This window comes from Mchenga conophoros, linkage group LG4, assembly GCF_057382185.1.
Source record: "Mchenga conophoros isolate Kocher_MC1m ecotype Shallow Benthic linkage group LG4, M_conophoros_male_GT1.1, whole genome shotgun sequence".
Lineage (NCBI taxonomy): Eukaryota > Metazoa > Chordata > Actinopteri > Cichliformes > Cichlidae > Mchenga > Mchenga conophoros.
Genome location: NC_140529.1, coordinates 37,258,247 through 37,276,715, shown reverse-complemented (window position 1 = coordinate 37,276,715; position 18,469 = coordinate 37,258,247). Strand labels below are relative to the sequence as shown.

Sequence of the window (18,469 nt, the reverse complement as noted above, 5' to 3'; positions counted from 1 at the left end):
CCTTCAATATCCACATGTAGAAATGTTGGAATTTTATCCTGAATGGAAAATAAATTGCTTTACTAAAGGTTAATTAAAAAAATTTTTTTTGATTGATGAGAAATTACACTGGAAATCAGGGCTATGAGTACAGTTTGGAGAGACTTTTTATGGTAAACATTTCAGTTGCAAGCAGTGCTGTATTGCCTGCAGACGACTGAACCACTGACCCAAAAATGTAACGAGGCCTAAAATAGCTTGTGAACACTCAGTACTTAGAAGACATGACGTGGAATTCAGTGCAGCTCTTGTACTTTTTATTTTTACTTGCACAATATTATAAATTAAATGCTGCTGTATTTTTCCAAATGGGTTTTCTGTGTCATGATGTTCTATAAGGTAATTATAAGACTTTGGATCCTCTTAGAGATGTATTAGATTACTGCTTCTGTGCTTCCCATAAGAAAATTAAAATTATAAAAATATCATCAATTTAATTAACTTTATTTTGACTTCTATGACAAAAACTCAGATCAGCAGTTGTCTTAGGAGCTTTATAATCTATGTACAGATCCTACAAAATCCATCCTCCCATCTTCTACCCCTCATCCAGGTTGGAGGGACATCAGTCCAAGCAGAGATGATTCTCAGACCTCCCTCTGAGCCTTCTCCTCTTTGGGGAAGACACTAAGTTGTTGATCTTATTCTGTAGGTCACTAGCCACAGCTCGAGGCCATAGATAAAACCATGAAACAACAAATTTGCCCTTTCTTCACCACAACAGACCAGTCGCAGTGTGCAGCTATAACAGCTTCAACCCTTCTGGCAAGGCTTCCCACAGTGTTTAGGAGTGTTTCTGGGAATTTGTGACCATTTTTCCAGAAGCACATTTGTGAAGTCAGACACTGATGTTGGACGAGAAGACCTGGCTCACAGTCTCTGCTCCAATTCATCTCAAAGGTCCTCCATCGGGTTGAGGTCAGGAGTCTGTGCAGGCCAGTCACGTTCTTCCACACCAAACACTCATTCAAGTCTTTATGGATCTTGCTTTCTACACTGGTGTGCAGTAATGTTGGGACAGAAAGGGGCCATGTCCAAACTGTTCCCACAGAGGTGGGAGCATGAAATTGTCCAAAATGCCTTGGTATGTTGAAGCATTAAGAGTTCCTTTCATTGGAACTAAGGAGCCATGCTCAGCTTCTGAAAACAACCCCACACCATAATCCCCCCTCCACCAAACTTTACACTTTGTACAATGCAGTCAGACATGTACTGTTGTCCTGGCAACCACCAAACTCAGACTCGTCCATCAGATTGCTAGATGGAGAAGTGATTCATCACTCCCATCACTCTACTGCTCAAGAGTCTAGTGGCGGGGTGCTTTGCGCCACTGCATCTGACACTTTGCGTTGCGCTTGGTGATGTAAGGCTTGGATGCAGATGCTCGGAAATGGAAACATGAAGCACTCTACACACTGTTTATGGAGCTAATCTGAAGGACACATCAAGTTTGGAGGTCTGTAGCAACCGTCTGCAGAAAGTAGGTGACCTACTTACAATTTCACGATTGGACTTCCTGCCCAGGTGGCATCCTATCACGGTTCACGAGCTCCTGAGAGTGACCCATTATTTCACAAATGTTTGTAGAAACAGTCTGCGTGTGTAGGTGCTTCATTTTATACACCTGTGGTCATGGAAGTGACTGGAACACCTGAATTCAATTATCTGGATGGTTGAGTGAATACCTTTGGCAGTATAGTGAGCGTTTGTTGACCACGCCATTCACAAAAACGCAAAGATGCGATCTCCAACTTCATCTCCTTGACTTTGCCTACAAATGTTTGTCCATAAAAGTTCCAGTCACACTGGCCTAATTTGACTTATTGCTGGAAATGAGAACTGTGCTTCCACTGTGGTCGTACAAGGACGGAAGAACACGTGACAAGAGGGCTAATACCCCATACTACCAAAGCAGTCTTCACAGGAAAAATCCTTTACAATAGTAGAAAAAGATTCCCAACCATGAGATGATCCTCTATGTCAAAACAATTGGCAATGGCGGGGAGGAAGAGCTCCCTTTCAACAGGAAAAGAACTCTTACAGAGCCAGGCTGAAGGAGCAGGGAGGTGAGAGGACAAAAGAAAAGAGGAACAGCAACAAAAAACCGTAAATCAGCAAACACAAATTATGAATAAAAGACAACAAAGTCTGGACTTAAATTCTGATCAATATTCAAACATATTCCCTTTTAATAGCAGTCGCGGCAGAGGTTCGGCTGGGTAGAGCACACAGTAGTGTTTACAGTACACTGACAATGAAGCCCAGTGTGAGCAGGAACAGCAGTGAGTGAGCCACCAAGAATCGGTTAAATCCTAACACACACATTAGTAAAAATGTAAACAAACAGATTAAACGCCCAATCTCCCTTTTCCACATTAAATGCAGACTTTAACCTCCATCCTACATGATCATTTCCCTTTGGTGTTTAAAAATAAATAAACCACGTACAGGACAAATTCATTTCCCAGCATTTGAAGCGTTTTTTGAGTTTATCCTCCAAGTCCAGGTGTGTCGGTGGAATCAGGGTAATTACAAACCACAGTTGCCACAGAGCATGTTTTAAAATCTCTGATTATAATCTTTTACAGCAAATACCATGACGGGACTGTGCATGTTGGAACCAGTCTCAGAGATGGGGTAGATTCTAGTATGACCATATTCCCATCAAGCTTAGCAGACCCAGACATCACATTTTTGGCATTTCTGTCCCACTGAATCAATTTAAAAATTAAACACTGCATAAAGTCAATGAAAGTCAAAACCCAGGCTGATGTTACTGTTCCTCCGTCCACATTTACTTTGGTTAGTGAAACAATGAAACAGAGACCGATGCCTCCAAACTAAAAGTTGTGCTTTTAGTCTGCAGCTAGTGACCAAAGCATCTCGACAGGGTTTCTTTGCAACTGATTTCAACTGACAACAGCCATCAACCTAAGGCAACCCAATGAATTCAGAAAGTATACATTTTTCCCCAGCGTCTGGAGGTTGCCAGGTGGTTGGTGGCTGGTTTGTGTGACTGAGACCAAAAAGAAAGTTGGGTTAAATAAAGTTGTATTGGATTAAAGGGGGAGGGGCTAAAACATCTCATTTTAGACAGAAGATGAACTTCAGGGTTGGATCAAAGCGTATGTTGAGCTGTGAATCATGCAAAGCTATTCAATTAGAGTAACTTTGCATAAGCAGAATAAGTCCACTTCACTGTCACAACCTTATTAGCGATGGGTAATCCCCTCACTGTTGACATTTTAGCGAAAGACTTGGTTTCCTTCTCTTCCTGTGTGCTTTCCGTAGCTGATTTTGACCATAGACTCCCTGTAACGGTCCGAGGGTTCAAATCATCTACAAAAAAGTATTCTGACACGAGAAACTGAACAAACCACTGACACCATCTCCTAAACTGAGTGGTGCACCTGAGGTCTCACACGTGTAATTCTGGCTCGGATCAGTGAGAACGGGCCCCTAATTAGTCCACAATATCACGTGTCTCATTCAGACATTGCCACCATTTATAAGTCATGAAGATGGAGCTAGAAGATGTAAAGATTAACGGGCAATTTGGATGCATCTCAGATTATTTGTCTTAACAAATAACATGATTCATTTGGAAGCACAAAAGAAGAACTGATCGAGTTAATTATGGTGTGATTTTTCAACAACAGTGTTAAAAATGAAGCAGTGATCACAGTCATTCTGGGCTTCTTCCCTTTTAAAACCGACAATAACTTCATTTTAACTCCTTCGTTACACTCTGAGGAGGTGTTTGAGTTCTTGACGCCATCTCAGGTGGTTTTTCCTAAACAATGAAGTCCTTCATGTTCAGGTAAACAGAGTGCAAATTCGCCTTGAGAAGCTGTTATGTTTCTTTTAGCAGGATAATTTAACATTTAAACAAAGCAGCAAACAGACAAACCAACCAAGCAGCCACTACCCAAAGTGCACCAGGTTTTAGAAAGCATGTCCCGGTGGAGCCTTGTTGGTCAGACTTAGGAGCCCATCAGTCCTCCCGACTTCATCTGGGACATCCTGACTGTCACCAAACATGCCATCCTTCAGGCAAACGACCTCTAGCGGGCGCTTGTCCTTCAGGTGAGGACGGTTTTAGTGTTTTCTCAACAGTATGTAGGTCATGAGCAGAATGAGGCCTGCTGACAGGCCTGCAATCACAAACTGGTGGATGGAGAGGACGTTCTCCAGTGTGTGGATCCTCTCCTCCATGGCACTGGTGTGGAAGTAGTCGTAGACGCCGGCTGTGATGCTCCACAGCGCCCACACAGCATCCACCACCAACGGCATGGCCAAGCAGGAGGATGGAGGCTCAGCTGTAGATCAGACTCTGTTACAGACTGGAACATGGGAACAACACGTAAATAATTCAGATACAAGATGAAATCCTTAAAAAAAAACCAAAAACACCAAATCAGTTTGTTCTGATCAGCATATCACACGTGTTAGTGCAGGAAGCCCTGGTTTCATATCATTGACGGTATAAAAGATGCAGCACTGCTGAAACACGATGCACACTATGTTATCAATATGGACTCATGGAGAAATAAAATAATAATATTATAATAAGATTTAACATTATAAAACATTTCTGCATTCAATAAATAATAGATAATAATAATAATTATTATTATTATAATACAGGTTCATGTTTCAGACAGTTTTAACTTGATGATTTAAATGTAAGTGGGTCAATGCAAAGCACTGAAGCACACGACTTCTTCTATGCTGAATTTTGATGCATAACTCATTCTGCAGCTTTGAGAGCCTCTACGAAATGATTTCAAAACATGCAGCTCGACTGGGAATAACGGGCCACGATTCCCAGTAGTGACTGGTCCCATGTTTTTTATGTAATTCATAAAAAAAAAGGTCAAAGAACGGCATTCAAATAAAAATCGTCTCAAAGGTCTCTATTGTAAAAACGTTGATTAACGTTTAAACAAGTCACAAAACTTTGAACTTCTGATGACCGAACCTGCGTTCTGAAATCTTCTGATGGCACCGTTTTATGACAAAGCTTTCTCCTGTAGTTACACTGTGTCCAAATTTTCCTTTATTCTGATTTTGAAAAACTACATTTCAATCGTTTTATTGCAACACTTTTCCCTCTACATGCACAGATTATACGTCATAGCGTATATCGGAGGCCTTTTTGTGCTCTTTCACCTGATGCGATGGGATATATGGTGAAACCAGTTTCAGCTGAACATCAAAACAGGCTGTCCACGAACTCTTCTCTCATGGGGTCACACCACCATCCAGTAATATGGATTATATAAGGTTATAATGCATCAAATGCAGTAAGTATGCAAATGTTTCATATAAATATAGTTTATAACTTAATAATTTTCTTTAGCCAAGATAATTAAACATTTTGATTTTATGTAATGTATAGATTTATACTATTACTAAGTATCACACCCTTTTTTTATTATTTCTATATTATTTTTATATTTTATATATTTTTTTATATATTATTTTTTTTATTAGAAATAATCAAATTGTTACATGCTTAAATTTACACAAAAAGACTGAAATCTGCACTGTCATGAACACGTTTTTCACCAAAAATTGAAACCTAACCTTTCATTATTTATTGGGTTAAGCCTCTGGGCTCCAGGGTATAACTTTGGTTTGTTTGGTATCATTATTTTGAGCACAATCTCACGTGTCTGAATTTACAGTTATTTTTTCATTAACACAACTGATCTGAAATCACACAAAAACATAAAAATCGAGGAGAAAAAAGTTACAGTTTTTACTGTAACAGCCACAAACATGTTTTGTGAAAGATTTTCATAACTTGAAATGAAAATATAAATTGTAAATTTTAAAAACTTAGGCACAGAGGAGAGGACAACACCGCCGGCCTAAACCCTGCAGGTCTGACAGCAGGAGGTGTATCACTCTTCAGATCTGACGTGCCTGATGTATGGCGTCATTTTTGTGCCACTATTCTGAGTGCATGTAAAAAAATTTTTTTTAAAAATATAGCGCACGTAAAAACAATTTGCCAGTACAAGTGTTGCATTTTGAGGAGAACAAATTCTTTGCTGCGTGCAAAAAAATGTACTTCAGTGTTTGCTATTATCCATATACACAATAGCAGCCCCAGTTTAGCTACAGTAGCTACCGAGCTGATTGGACACCAAAACAGCTAATCAGATTTTTTTTGCATTCAAGTCTGTGATTGGTTGGTTTTGTGGCACAAATAGAACGGTGTACAGAAAGAGTGTGTGTGTGTGTGTGTGTGTATGGATAATAGCAAACACTGAAATACATTTTTTGCACGCAGCAATGAATTTTGTTCGCTCAAATTGAGCTTTTCTTCACTCAAAATAAAATTCACCTCAAAATGCAACACTTGTACTTGCAATTTTTTTTACGTGCACTCAAATTTTTACTACGTGCGCTCAGAATAGTGGCACAAAAAAAAACGCCATAGTGATGTTGACTGTGCTCTGGCACAATCATAGGCATCGGTTGCTACTGACAACAAGAAATGAAGCTGGTCCGAGCTATGGGCACAACCATTTTTTAATAGTGGAGGGGGAATGAAGCGCCTTGAGGCGACTTTTGTTGTGATTTGGCGCTATATAAATAAAATTGAATTGAATTGAATTGGAATAACACTATGTAATACATTCAGTTTTAGAAATTATATTCAATGTTAACTGTGGCTATGTTCAAACTGTTAATACTATCTTATTTTAATAAGCAACATTTTCATATGCAAAACTAGAGGCAAGAGATTATTTTAGGGGTCACCCCGTGCCACCCCAGTAGATCCGCTCCTGCACACCAACCATGACAACCATTAACATGTTGATATTCTGACCTGTGAGCCACTATTGTTACATGATTATATCAGTACCACACCCGCCTTTGACTGATTTCGACAGGTGTGTTCAACAACACACCTGCAAAATAAAGGCTACTGTCTTTTGCACGGTTGTGTTGACCAGATCTGTCAACAGTCAAACCGACATTTAGCAATTCATGCCAAAGGTCTGAAAACCTCCTGCAGCCCCATAATTTGCCATAAGACACAGAGACAGACTATCCAGGTGAAAACAAAACCATGTCCTATATCATTACTGCTTATAATACCTCTGCAGTGAAGGCTTGTATTCATGACACAGCACCCAAAGAAGTTCCAGGCTGTTGATGAAAAAAAACTTACCTTAAAAGGTTTTTTTTTTTTTAAACTGAGTGAAATGACCAACAGGAATTTGGCTAGAGCCACAATAATTCCCTAAATGCTAAGAAAAGAGGCTCTGATGTTTTACACACGGTCTAGAAGCAGGTTTACATGATTATTTAAAACATTCGGTGATTCAGTGCTCCTGGAGCTCAGGTCAGATATTACATCACAGAGAGAGTAGGAGATGGTTGTAGCTTCCAGGTTTGAAAAGTGAAGCCAGTGGAAGTGCATTAAACCTGTTAAACCTTCTTTTTAAACGACACCAGGGGGCGACACCTTTCGTTGCACAAAGAGTCCCAGTCCTATGCAAGTCTATGCCACACAAGAGCACCTGGGAAAACTCAGTAAACACTTTCTAGGCTCGGTCACAGGTCACCTCACACTGAATCAAATCAAAGAGTAAGACGATTTAGTGAATTTTGCTCATTTGAAGCATCAGTGCTAATTGGATAATGCCTTAAACACAGATTTGGGATCTGGTGATCTCCATCCATCCATCCATTCGCTTCCGCTTATCCTTTTCAGGGTCGCGGGGGGCGCTGGAGCCTATCCCAGCTGTCATAGGGCGAGAGGCGGGGTACACCCTGGACAGTTGCAGGGCTAACACACAAGGGCAGACAACCATTCACACTCACATTCATACCTAGTGGCAATTTGGATTATCCAATTAACCTATCCCCACAAGCTGCATGTCTTTGGACGGTGGGAGGAAGCCGGAGGACCCGGAGAGAACCCACGCAAACACGGGGAAAACATGCAAACTCCACACAGAAAGACCCCGGCCTGATGGTGGAATTGAACTCAGGACCTTCTTGCTGTGCGGCAACAGTGCTAACCACCGTGCCGCCCCTCTGGTGATCTCACAAATATAAATCTCCCTCTGTCCATTTTATTTAGATAACTAACTATAATACAAAGTAAATTTCCTGGTTTTAATATTCTTTTCGAAACATTAATCATGTAATCCAATGGCTTTTCCAGGTTTTCCAGGTTGTTCCATGCCCCATTGAACACATAATTCGTTGATGTATTACACAAAACATAAATAATACTACAAAGACGTGATAATGGCCCTGTCAGTAAAATCTCACAAGGAGCGCACATGCAGCAGACTGAAAATAATGCACCTTGCACACAAACTTCTCCCCTGCTAGCTACCAAGCTATCGCTTTACCAGCAAGCTAAAGCTAGCTTTGATTCTTTTAAAGAGGCGCCATTACTCACAGCATTACTCGAGGATCAGACAGCCCTTCCTCCATGCCATACATGTACAGGAGTCTTTCACATCATCATGCTGACTCTACAGTTAGCGGTTAAAAAGGAAAGTGTGAAATCCCATCTGTCGTGAGCCACTTCATCTGCTTCCGGGTGCGTTTCCCTTGAAGACACCCTTTCATCGCGTATGTGAGGTCGTGAAGAAACGCCAAACTCCATTCAGAAACATAACGAATTTTCTTACTTCGCACAGACCCAAAAACGTAGCCTATAAACCATAACCTGAGGCAGTCTTTATCAGCAATGCCTTCGACTGGGACACTCGGCTTCATACATGATGTTGTCAGGATATTTTATCTCAGTTTTAAAGAATTTCCGTCCTTGGCTTTTATAATATGACGTGCATTTGCGTGTTGATGATGAGAAAGCCAAAACTGAACAGATTTTGGATGGAGTTCGGGATCGTGATTCTTCTCCGTCAGTGAAACGGTCAAATGAAATCTCAGCACTTACGTCACACGTTGACGCTGTACCTTGAAATTGACAGATACTGCAGGTTTTATATTACCAGGCGCGGTGGCCAAGTGGTAAGGCGTCGGTCTCGTAAACCGAAGATCGCGGGTTCGAACCCCGTCCGTGCCTGTTAAACTGGAATGTACCAACTGTGTTTTTTGGGGTGGGGAAACAAAATGCTATCCTTGAAGTTGTCGAACAGTATTACAAAAGAAAATCAGACCAAAAAAAAAAACCCCAACACGAAATTGAAATTATAAAGAAATAAACTATAAACATAGCCCGAAAGTGGACAAAACTTTTCATGTTTTATAAAACTTCAGAAGACCACAAGAGGGAGCAATACGAACAGTATATTACAGAGGGTTTGTTTAAGTTAAAACTGATAATGACTCAAACTGTATGAAAAAGCAATTCAATGCAAAGCAATAAGATATTTTTTAATGTCTAACTTGATTGCAACCCAACAGAGTCTTCCCATTCTTCTTTTTTGCCTATCCGACTTTAAAAAATTCCTGGAAATATGCATGTAAGCAATTATATATAATATATGAATTCATTATGAATACTGGCTTGGTAAGGATTGTATGTTCTTACTGGATGGGATGTCCAACATACAGCTCGGGGGCCAGAATCAGGCCTTACAAAGACTCTGTTTTATACTCTGTCATCCCTTCGTGAAGCACTTTGTGATCTTTTTTATCTAGAAAGATGCTATATAAATAAAATTTTATTTTTTACTTTTTAGATTTTTACTTGTATTCTGGTTTCCAGCTTCTCCTGTTGATAAAGACTCCTCCCTGCCACTGAAATTCAGAAAGTAATTAAGCAATAAATAAACAATGACAACAATTTTCTGTGAATTAATATTTTATGATTACACATTACACAGTCTTGGAATGAAACAGCTGCACTTTTTTGTAATTTTACCCATTTATTATGTGGTTTCACTGGTCTGGACACTTAAGTTCAAAGTGGGCTCTGTGTGTCCCACAACGTAAAATGAAAATGAGCTCTCTGATTGATGTTAATTGGCCATCAGGGAAACATATCAATCAGTAAATAAATGAACAGAATCTTTAATTAAAACATAAGTAACAAGTGTCAATACACGTAAAAAATAAATAAATACAGAGTCATTTAAGGCCATGCTATTCAAAAAGAAAAAACAAACAAACCGTGAACGCTACTGTGGTCCAGCCCGTGTGAAAAACATCATAAACACTGTGAGTCCTCACACATCAGCTTCAGGAGTGTACAGCTCACGAATGGCGACCTCTACGTCCCCGTTAATTCTCAGCTCTGTGCTTTCCCAGTCAAAAACATTTCCTCTTGGTTCTCTCTCCCCTGCAAACATGCCTTGGATCACGCTATCTGCCAGAACAACGTCCCACATGTTCACATCACAGATCTCACCAACAAAATTCTGATGTTTATCAAAATCACCCAGATAAAAATCCGGATCTTGTCCCAGGATAACCCTGCCTCCTGCCCTGACAGTGTGACCCTTCCTGTAGATTTTGGATAAGCTCCTCTTGCCATCCAGGAAGAGGGCAGCTAAACCTGAAGTGGAATCCCAGGTGATACACAGGTGGGTCTGCAGGGCTCCGAGCTCAGGGGCTTTAAATAAAACAGGATCTCCAGCCATGTAAAAGGACAGTCTGCACACACAAACAATCATTATAAGTCTGCACACAGCCAGCTTAATGTAAAACCCTACAGTGGCCCTCAGAGGCCAAACGGACTGCAACTTAAGAAAACACCAGCAATAAGAAAAATGCTGCAAAAGCACACAAAACACAACAGAAATAGGAAAAAACAAATCTCCAAAAGCACAAGGGAAGTGTTTCTGGGGAGACAATAACCCGACGGACCAGTTGTAGAAACCAAAACATGCTGGGTAAGTGTGTTTTAATCTCATGATTCAAAAAACTAATAGTTAGGCTAACACACTTACCTCTCATCGTTTCTTTCCTCACAAAACTGATAGATCCTCCACTTCTTCTAAGTGTCTCCCAGTACAATGCTTAGCATATTTTGGTTGCTGCAACTGGTCCCTCTGGTTATTGTATTGTATTGTATTTTCAAGTTTCTTTTGGTTATATTTCATGGCTTTAGTTCTGGGTCAATCTTTAGGTTCATTCTGCGTTTTGTGACTTCACAACGTCCTTTTGGTTTCAACTTCGGATTTATGTTAAAACTCCACACTTTTTTGTTTATGGTGTTTGCCCTCATGGTTTTGTGTTTCCTTGTTGCACATTTCCCCGAGTCTACTAGTTTTGGGATTGTTTGCTCCTGATCATCAGTGTTTGTATTCTTGTGTTTCTAAATAAAAGCTGGGATGTCGTGCTTGGAGAAGACTATCCTGAGTTTCTCAGATCAATTCATGTTTATCAGAGAAACCCAAAGTCAAAACTCCCAAACACAAACTAAACAACGTTGTATATGCTGTGCAGTGAAGCAAGGAATGCTCACACCTCTACACTGGAGAAACCAAAGAATCAGTTCATAAACACATGGCACAACATAGAAGAGCCACCTCATCTAAAGGTCAAAGGTCACTCTTTCAAGGATGCCAATGTTCACATTTTGGACAGAGAGGACAGATGGTTTGAAAGAGGAGTGAAAGAAGCATCTATGGCCACTGTGAGCGACCATCTTTGAACAGAGGCGGGGGTTTACGACACCAACTGGCTGCCATCATAATCTAGTTTTGAGATTCTTCCCAGACGCCTTAACGCCCACTCACATCCTGGGGCATCTGACCTCAGGAAATCACATGATAGGGTGGGGCCAGGTTTCACAATGAGCTCACCTGAAACTCTGGCTGATTGTGACCCACACCCGTTTTCACACCTTGGCTCATGTGATTAGGTAGATGATCATTAGGGGGTCCTCTCGGGGGGGGGGGGGGGGGGGCACTCCCACAGAGCTTAACTCTGGGACTCTCCACCATTTGACCCTAGAACTGAAGAAGCTTCTCGGATGAAGGTGAAACGTCTTCAAACAACTTAAAGAAGTCCAGACGCTTTTCTTTCCAAGCTCCTCAGACTACTGTTATTAATGTTGCAAACGTACTCTGTAAAAAAACGTTTAAAAAACAAGAAAACCTGTCATATTCCAGCTGTTGTAGTGCCAAAACATACAGTAATTTCCCATAATTATAGTACTGAAAACTGATGTACTTTCACAAGGTGGTAAGTTAAAGTTTGGTGTATTTCTGTGGATTTTTCATGTTAAATAGAAGGTATGTGTGAAAACAAAATTACATAATTATATATTCAAACACTGCTGCAATAAAATTAATCAGGTTAAAAATTGCTGAAAAGTACTATTATCATGTAATAACACAATATCCCACCCATAAAAAGTAAAATATCCAGAAATGTTATTGAATTATAATATTGTTACATATAAATACATCATGTGTATTTAATAAGTATAAACACTGAAATAGCTACACGTAATACTAACTTTACATTGTTTAATAATGCCATAATATTGCTAGAGCATTACTACAGTTCAACTTGATATACTTGTCTTAAAATGTTTCATCACATCATATAAATTTTACTTAAAACTGCAAGGAAATATTTGCGCTCTGTCACTAAAATAAAAATTACATCGAGGGGTTTTTGCTTTATAATGAAAAATGTCACGGTCCTGGGTCACGCAGTGTTTGTGCTTTTTGTTCAAGTTTTGTTCTGTCAATTATGGTTTTCTGTTTGTATTACATTTATAGTTCCTGGTTTTTAGGTTTCTGAGCCTCCTCTGTGTTCTTGGTAAAGATCTAACTCTGTTCTCCATGTGATGTATGCTTAGACTTAGTTTTCCGGTGTTCAGTGTTAGGCCTACGGTTCCTTTTTCATGTCTCCCAGTGGGAGAAACGTTTCGTCACTCATCCAAGTGATCAACAAACACTGAATAAAGACCATTGATCATTGGCCATCCAGTCTCAGCTGACTGCAGCTTCTAAAAAGCTGGGGAATGAATGACCAATGATCAATGGTCTTTAATCAGTGTTTGTTGATCAATGGTCATGACAATTTGCATGTTAATGAAAAAAATGACCTCACAACCCATTGTTGGCCAGTGCTGCTGGTTTCAGTTATTGTCAAATGTACTGTTTATATGATTACAAATACAGTACAATTACAGCATTTACTTAACTAAACAGTCTAAATACTTCTTTTCAGTTCTGTAGTACAAAACATTAGCTAAACTCTTCTGCAGTACCACCTTTATACTATTTGTGTGCCACTGAGTGCTTTGAGTTCTCCAGTACTATAGAAAAACACCATATCAGAACAGAGATACTTATGAGCCTGAAGACCGGGAAGTCAGCATTATCAGTGACACTGTGTTGTCTTGTTAATTTTTAAGCCCCTGGTGATAAAATATGCCGATGTCACAAGCTGCATATTATTTCAACTGTATGGAGTGTAAAGCTGAGGATTGAAATGCAGACACAGGAGGCAGCAGGGTTTAATAGGACAATCTTTAATAAGCTGATGGCACAAGTCTACAAAGGGAAACGTAAAAGTTTTTACGAAACCAAATCCACAAGTGCATGGAGAGAAAACATACAAGATATCGTCACAGACGTTAAAACAAAAGTGTGAGGGGAAGATGGCACACATACAAGGGTGATTAGGGTAAGTAGACACAGGCGACAGGAGGGGTAGCAAAAATGAAGACAAATAACAAATGCAGCGGTTAGACACAAACCCACATGTAGCAACGTTAGACTGAGACTGGGGAAGGAAACTAAAAGAACTCAATGCATGGAAATAACTGACAGAAAAGCTCTAAAAACTCTCATAATACAACAATGGGACTATGACAGTGTGATTAAAAGTAAGTACAAGTAAGTGATAAGAATAATCTAGAACAATATGAATCTGTGTTGAGTATTTAATATATAATTAAAAACAGGTGATGTGAGCACATATTTGTTTTCTAAAAACTTAAAGTAACGTTAGTGATATTGACACACAGTTTGATTAATAGCCATTATTTCATACAGCAGAATGGGGTTATTCCTGTGGGTGAGCATTATAGCTACAGCTCACGAATGGCGACCTCGACGTCCCCGTTAATTCTCAGCTCTGTGCTTTCCCAGTCAAAAACATTTCCTCTTGCTACTCTCTTCCCTGCAAACATGCCTTGGATCACGCTATCTGCCAGAACAACATCCCACATGTTCACATCACAGATCTCACCAACAAAACTCTGCTGCTCATCAAAAGAACCCAGGAAAGAATCCGGATCTTGTCCCAGGATAACCCTGCCTCCTGCCCTGACAGTGTGACCCTTCCTGTAGATTTTAGATAAGCTCCTCTTTCCGTCCAGGAAGAGGGCAGCTAAACCTGAAGTGGAATCCCAGGTGACACACAGGTGGGTCTGCAGGGCTCCGAGCTCAGGGACTTTAAATAAAACACCACCTCCAGCCATGTAAAAGGACAGTCTGCACACACAACATCCATACGTCCTTTAGTCATAAAAGTCTTGCACACAGGCAGCTTCATGAAAAATCATAATTTTACTACATTTGAATCAAAACAATTTTACACCAGGACCAATAAGATCAAATTTGGTTGATATTGTTTTTGTAAAGCTCACAGTGTAGATGCTGTTGACTTTGAGATGTCCTACCTTCCATCCAGTTCACGCCACACATTCAGCTCATCGTAGCTTCCAGTCCGGTATGCAAAGAGGATGATCTCTCGCTGGCCGCTGAGCTCCGTGGCCACTCGCATGCACAGAGTGAACGCAGTCAGGTTCATCGGCCTTTGAGGGATCATCTCAACATAACTGGTGCTCGTCGCAGTGGAGAATACCAGGGTCTTAATGGGAACACTCCCTGAGAAGCAGAGTTTTCTTTTGTGTTGATGAAATTGTAAACGAATTAATTGTAATTAAATTGTATGAACTAATTCATATTTTCATTCTCTTCGTAATGTTAAGCACTTTGGTCAGAACTTGCTGTTCTTAGAGCACTTTATAAATAAAGTTGGTTTGGCCTGTAACCTTTGAAAGGTTCAAAACACTCAGCTGCAACAAACTCCATGTCTTTAACTCTCCCACGAGAGCTGTTTATGTACATAAATGTGTTTGTTGTTGTTAGTTCTGTTTTAACTGACATCACACAAATTTAATGAGCTCTTAAAAATGAAACATTTTGACATCTGAGCCACTGAGAGGATGAATGACAGATAAAAGGATTTAATCAAGACAAGAAAACATATAAAGAAAAATAGAAAATGAGATAAACAATAAAAAGTAAATAATGACATAATTACAAACTTGCACAGAGATGGACAAAAGAACAGAGAAACCGTTACCAGCCAATGCCATGGAGACGGCGATGAGGAAAAGGCCAATCAGAGGTCTCATTTTGTCTCCACAAACCTGCAGAAAATGAGACTCATATGTTAACATGATTTTAATTTATACACAGAATATCAGTGGGAGTTTTTTTGAAAGTTATGTAAAGTTACAAAGTAAAATGAAGCTGTATACGTACTGTGATGCTCCAAAGGTCCTAATGCAGACAGTCAGCTGGGCAGTCTTATAACCTGAGTACCAGAAATCCTCCCCGTTTCAGAGTCCTGCGATGCAAATAACAGGCTGTCATTGATTGGCTGGTTTTCATTGGTTTTGGTAGAAGAAGAAGAAGATGCTAAAATTACACGAAGTCTTAACAAATACAAACACTTCTGTGGATTATTTATTGTGATTATTTTTTTAAGTTTTTTAGCATCACATTATGAGTCATTGATGATTTTTCTTTTCTTTCTTGTACATATTAAATTTGGATTTGATCAGTGTTTGTCTTCGATCATGAATGATTTTACATAACATCTTAGATTAATGTGGTTCTGAGGGCCTCTGGATGTCTGGAGTTTTGATCTCCTCCATACCTGCTTCATGCCCTGGGGGACGGGGCTGTGGCCCCCCCACACCCTCTAGCAGATCATTACATGAAGGAACCTTTTAAAAACAAGCGCGTCCATGCTCACAGGTGTACACACGGGTGATCACACCCACAAACTACACCCTTTTTGGCTCCTACCTCAAAGCACACTGTGTTCTGTTGATCTTATGTGCTGCACAATAATGTTTAATATTTAGTATTTACTGTCATATTCCCATTAGGGGTGCAACGATACACAAAATTCACGGTTCGGTTCAATACTTTGGTGTCACGGTTCGATATTTTTTCGATACAAAAAAAATGTTCATGCCTTTTTAATTTGTCATTTATTAAAATTATAAATATATATTTTAACTCAAAAGTACAGTTTTTAAATTTAACCCTAACCCTTGTGCGTGTTTTTTATTTTGACAGCGAATGCGCACCTGCGGACCACTTATGTGCAGCCCTGGTTATTTAGCTCATCATATTGCAGCCACAGAAATTCTTTTGTCCATGAAACCATAAAGCTGCACTTTCTTTTTGCCTTATAGTCTGATTTGTCATAACTTTTCCGTTTTGTGGTAAGCTTTTCTTTGGCTGTCACTTCTTCACCCTGACCTGTCTTATTTGGCTCAGCAGAACCGAAGGGTGGCTGGCCTCTCCCTTAGAGATAGGGTGAGAAGTTCGGCCATCCGGGAGGGGCTCAGAGTAGAGCCGCTGCTGCGCCACATCGAAAGGAGCCAGCTGAGGTGGTTCGGGCATCTGACAAGGATGCCCCCTGGGCGCCTCCTGGGTGAGGTGTTCCAGGCATGTCCCACCGGGAGGAGGCCCCGGGGCAGACCCAGGACACGCTGGAGAGATTATATCTCTCGGCTGGCCTGGGAACGCCTTGGTGTTCCCCCGGATGAGCTGGAGGAGGTGGCTGGGGAGAGGGAGGTCTGGGCCTCTTTGCTTAGGCTGCTGCCCCCGCGACCCGGCTCCGGATAAAGCGGATGACGATGGATGGATGGATGGATGGATGGAGAACTAAAATATATATCCTGCTGCTTTTACACACGCACTCACATAAGCTCAGCGATTCTCTGCGCGATCAACCTCTCACATGTTTAAGCTGCGGGAGATTTCACTTGTCATGTTTGCGTAGTAAGCTAATGATTAATAAGACGATGTCAGAGGAATTGGTGCACAAATTATCATCACTCACAGATCAGTGCTGTCGCTCTCTATACACAGTTCGCGCGATTGCAAAGTGAAAGCAAAAAACAAGCGCAAATTCAAACGCGATTTCAAAATGTCACATATTGACAGTGGCTCACCGATGCCAATGACATAATTACCCAGCTACATTTCCGAAAGAATGCAAAAGCATTGACATATATTTTCCTTCCTACAATAGCCCGACGGGCAGGGCAGAGGTAGATTTTGGCAGCCCGACTGGAAAAATCGCTAGCCCCGGGACGTCGGGTTAGCGATTTTGCAAGCCCTGTATCTGATTGAGGAATCACTCATCTTTGGAAAAGAGAGTTTATTACAGAGAAATGGCTCTTTCCAAAATAAAAGCTATACTATACGCTTCTTCTGGGCTATATTCTCAGCAGCATATTAAACATATCAGGTCCCCATAAGGAGAATCATGTGCTAACAGCTGTCTAAATGACTCAGCTAAAGTTAGTAGCATGCTTGTTGTTTTTGTCTTTGCACTAGGATGATGTCGGCGTAAATGTGCAGTCATATTTGTTGTGTTCCCACTAGTGCTTTCAGGTTAATCTCGTTGAAATGACGTTAACGCCACAACACGGCAAATCTCCGTTAACGAGCTACCCCTGATCGCCCCGTGCATGGGGCTAGACGGCCAACACGTTAACGAGCTAACTGCGCTAACACACTAGCTCCCACCATATAATTGAGCATTGCATGGCACATCCAACATACTGTTTTACTTTAGTCCATGACTCACTTACCTTCAGGGTCATACATCACATGAAAACCAAAATAATTCCAAACGCCAGATCTGAATGAGGGTGGGGGAGGTCCATGTTGTAAGGAGAGCTTAACTTCTGTCTCGCTAGCTTGCCCTGCGCTCTTCCTTCTGGCTATGCTGTCTGTGTTGAGCGCTCAGTGGATCTGCGCTCGACAGTGCAGCCTAGGCAGAGTCGTCGGGCGCGGATTCACTGAGCGCTCAACACAGACAGCATCGTCAGAAGGAAAGTTGATAAAAGAAATTAAAAATGTTGTATTGTTCGATACATATGCGTACCGAACCGAAAGCACTGTATCAAACGGTTCAATATCAATACGAATATCGTTGCACCCCTAATTCCCATATATCATTGTGATGTTGTTTATTCTGTTGCTCTTGTTCTCTTCTGCTTGTTTTCCTTTTTCTTTCTCAACAGGTGATCCAGGTGATCGATATATGCATTTTTTTTCCTGCCCATTCTGTTGGTTTTTGTTTTTTGCCCTTCTCCCCCGTCCCTCTTCTCAGCTGTTTCTCTTTCTTTCTCCCCTTCTTTCCTCCAGTCAAGTCTGTCCCGTATTCAGCAAGTGAAAATAAAATAAACAATAAAAGGTGA

General features: G+C 40.6%; 1 protein-coding gene, 1 long non-coding RNA gene, 1 other non-coding gene and 1 pseudogene across 3 annotated transcripts; 1 reads left to right on the top strand and 3 right to left on the bottom strand.

The window, feature by feature from the left end:
• Window positions 1-467: 467 nt before the first annotated feature.
• LOC146576724 (uncharacterized) lies at window positions 468-8,940 on the bottom strand. Its single transcript, XR_014892275.1, has 2 exons — window positions 8,474-8,940; window positions 468-4,382 (listed from the first exon to the last, which is right to left on the bottom strand). It is a non-coding gene; the product is annotated as an uncharacterized LOC146576724 (long non-coding RNA).
• Window positions 8,941-9,034: 94 nt separating this feature from the next.
• trnat-cgu (transfer RNA threonine (anticodon CGU)) lies at window positions 9,035-9,106 on the top strand. Its single transcript has one exon. It is a non-coding gene; the product is annotated as a tRNA-Thr (tRNA).
• An 811-nt stretch (window positions 9,107-9,917) lies between these two features.
• Window positions 9,918-10,658, bottom strand: LOC146576722 (C-reactive protein pseudogene; annotated as a pseudogene).
• Window positions 10,659-13,461: 2,803 nt separating this feature from the next.
• On the bottom strand, window positions 13,462-17,995 carry LOC146576721 (C-reactive protein-like). Its single transcript, XM_085272183.1, has 5 exons — window positions 17,858-17,995; window positions 15,504-15,588; window positions 15,322-15,388; window positions 14,633-14,840; window positions 13,462-14,444 (listed from the first exon to the last, which is right to left on the bottom strand). The coding sequence occupies exons 3-5, from the start codon at window positions 15,371-15,373 to the stop codon at window positions 14,039-14,041; spliced, it is 666 nt and encodes a 221-aa protein (XP_085128309.1). The 5' UTR covers window positions 15,374-15,388; window positions 15,504-15,588; window positions 17,858-17,995; the 3' UTR covers window positions 13,462-14,038.
• Window positions 17,996-18,469: the final 474 nt, after the last annotated feature.